The following is a 1544-nucleotide window of genomic DNA, read 5'->3' on the forward strand; positions in this document are numbered from 1 at the left end:
GATCAGAAATAGGTTAAACAAGTTAAATAGCTTAAATAATTATCTGTTCCATCTGATCTGAATATTAAATGAGTTAAATAAGTTAAACGGATCAGATATCTAAAATTTAAATTCAATTAGTTATTAAATAAATTAAATAGATCGATTTATTTATAATTTAAATTTATTTAATTTAAATTTAATTTTTTTATAATAAAATAAATATAAATTAGATTAATAAATCAAACATATTTTATCAATCTTATTTGAAATCCATCTAAATCACCTCCCATCCTTAAAATGGAATGTGTTTAAAATTTAAATTTTTGGACGTATCACTGGTCACTGATTGACCACTAAGCATTGTCCATTGAAATCCAGCGCATGACTTTTTTTCTTTTTTTTTCCCTGTTGGGGTTCGGTGCTCTCTCTCTCATTCCCCACTTCCCCCACTTCTGTCCGTTCTCTCTCTCTCTCCTCTTTATTCTGTCGCGCATAGCTGCTTCTTTTTCTTCTTGTTTTTTTTCTTTTTTTTTTTGTGTGTGGGAGGGGGTGTTCTCTCTCTCATTCCCCCTTCTCCCCACTTCCGTCTCTCTCTCCCTCCCTCCTCTCTTCCGTCTCCGGTGACGTCGTAGCCCTTCTTGGCGAGCATCTCTGGCGCGACGTATGCCGGAGGTCATTGCCGCGAATCTGGTCGGGGAATGCCGGGAGGTCAAAGTTGGAGACTTTGAGGTTGCCGGCGTCGTCGAGGATGAGGTTCTCCGGCTTGACGTCTCGGTGATAGATGCTGCAAGAGTGGCAATATCTTATGGCGGAGATCAATTGCTGAAAGTAACGATGGGAGAGGTCCTCGGGGAGGCAGCCGCAGGCAACGCGCGCGTAGAGCTCGCCGCCGCGGGCGAGCTCGAGGATGAAGTAGATCTTGGAGCGGGAGGTGAGGACCTCGAGGAGGCGGAGGATGTGGGGGTGGCGGAGGTGGCGCATGATGGCGACCTCATGGACGACATTGTAGATGCGGCCACCCTTGGCGACACAGCTCTTGGGAATGGCCTTGAGGGCCATGCTTTGATCGGAGGAGCTGAAGTCCAGAAGGCAGATCAGCTCGTACCCTCCGAAGAGGCCGCGCGGCAACCCACCAGTGGAGTCCTGCATCGACGCTCTGGTGTTTGTGAGCGGGATCGAGGCTGTCGGAGAGGCTCGGCGACGGTGTGGGTCACCGGAGTGGAGCAGAAGATCCCTTTTCAGGCTTTTTTTTTTTGGTTTAACCAGGCAGACTCGGTTAACTCAAATAAATAGATTAAACAAATCGGATCGAATAATCTATTTAATAAATAAGTATTATTGTGGTGTAGAGAGAGCTTCTTTGATCCCATATCGGTTATGAATCAAGAAAAAATATTACTTATATGGATTGAAATCTTTTTTTCCAATGTGAGTACTTTTTAAATGACAAAATCGTGAGTCTCTAAATGATGAAGATCCATTAAAATCTAAAGGCCCACTAAAATCTAAAAATAATTATGAGTTAAAGTGGATAATATCTCATATATGCGGAAATAGAGGCA

General features: G+C 43.1%; 1 protein-coding gene across 1 annotated transcript; it reads right to left on the minus strand.

The window, feature by feature from the left end:
* Positions 1–543: 543 nt before the first annotated feature.
* On the minus strand, positions 544–1131 carry LOC105043882 (CBL-interacting serine/threonine-protein kinase 14). The gene has a single exon (XM_010921608.3). The coding sequence runs from the start codon at positions 1129–1131 to the stop codon at positions 544–546; it is 588 nt and encodes a 195-aa protein (XP_010919910.3).
* Positions 1132–1544: the final 413 nt, after the last annotated feature.

Source organism: Elaeis guineensis, chromosome 4 (assembly GCF_000442705.2).
Source record: "Elaeis guineensis isolate ETL-2024a chromosome 4, EG11, whole genome shotgun sequence".
Lineage (NCBI taxonomy): Eukaryota > Viridiplantae > Streptophyta > Magnoliopsida > Arecales > Arecaceae > Elaeis > Elaeis guineensis.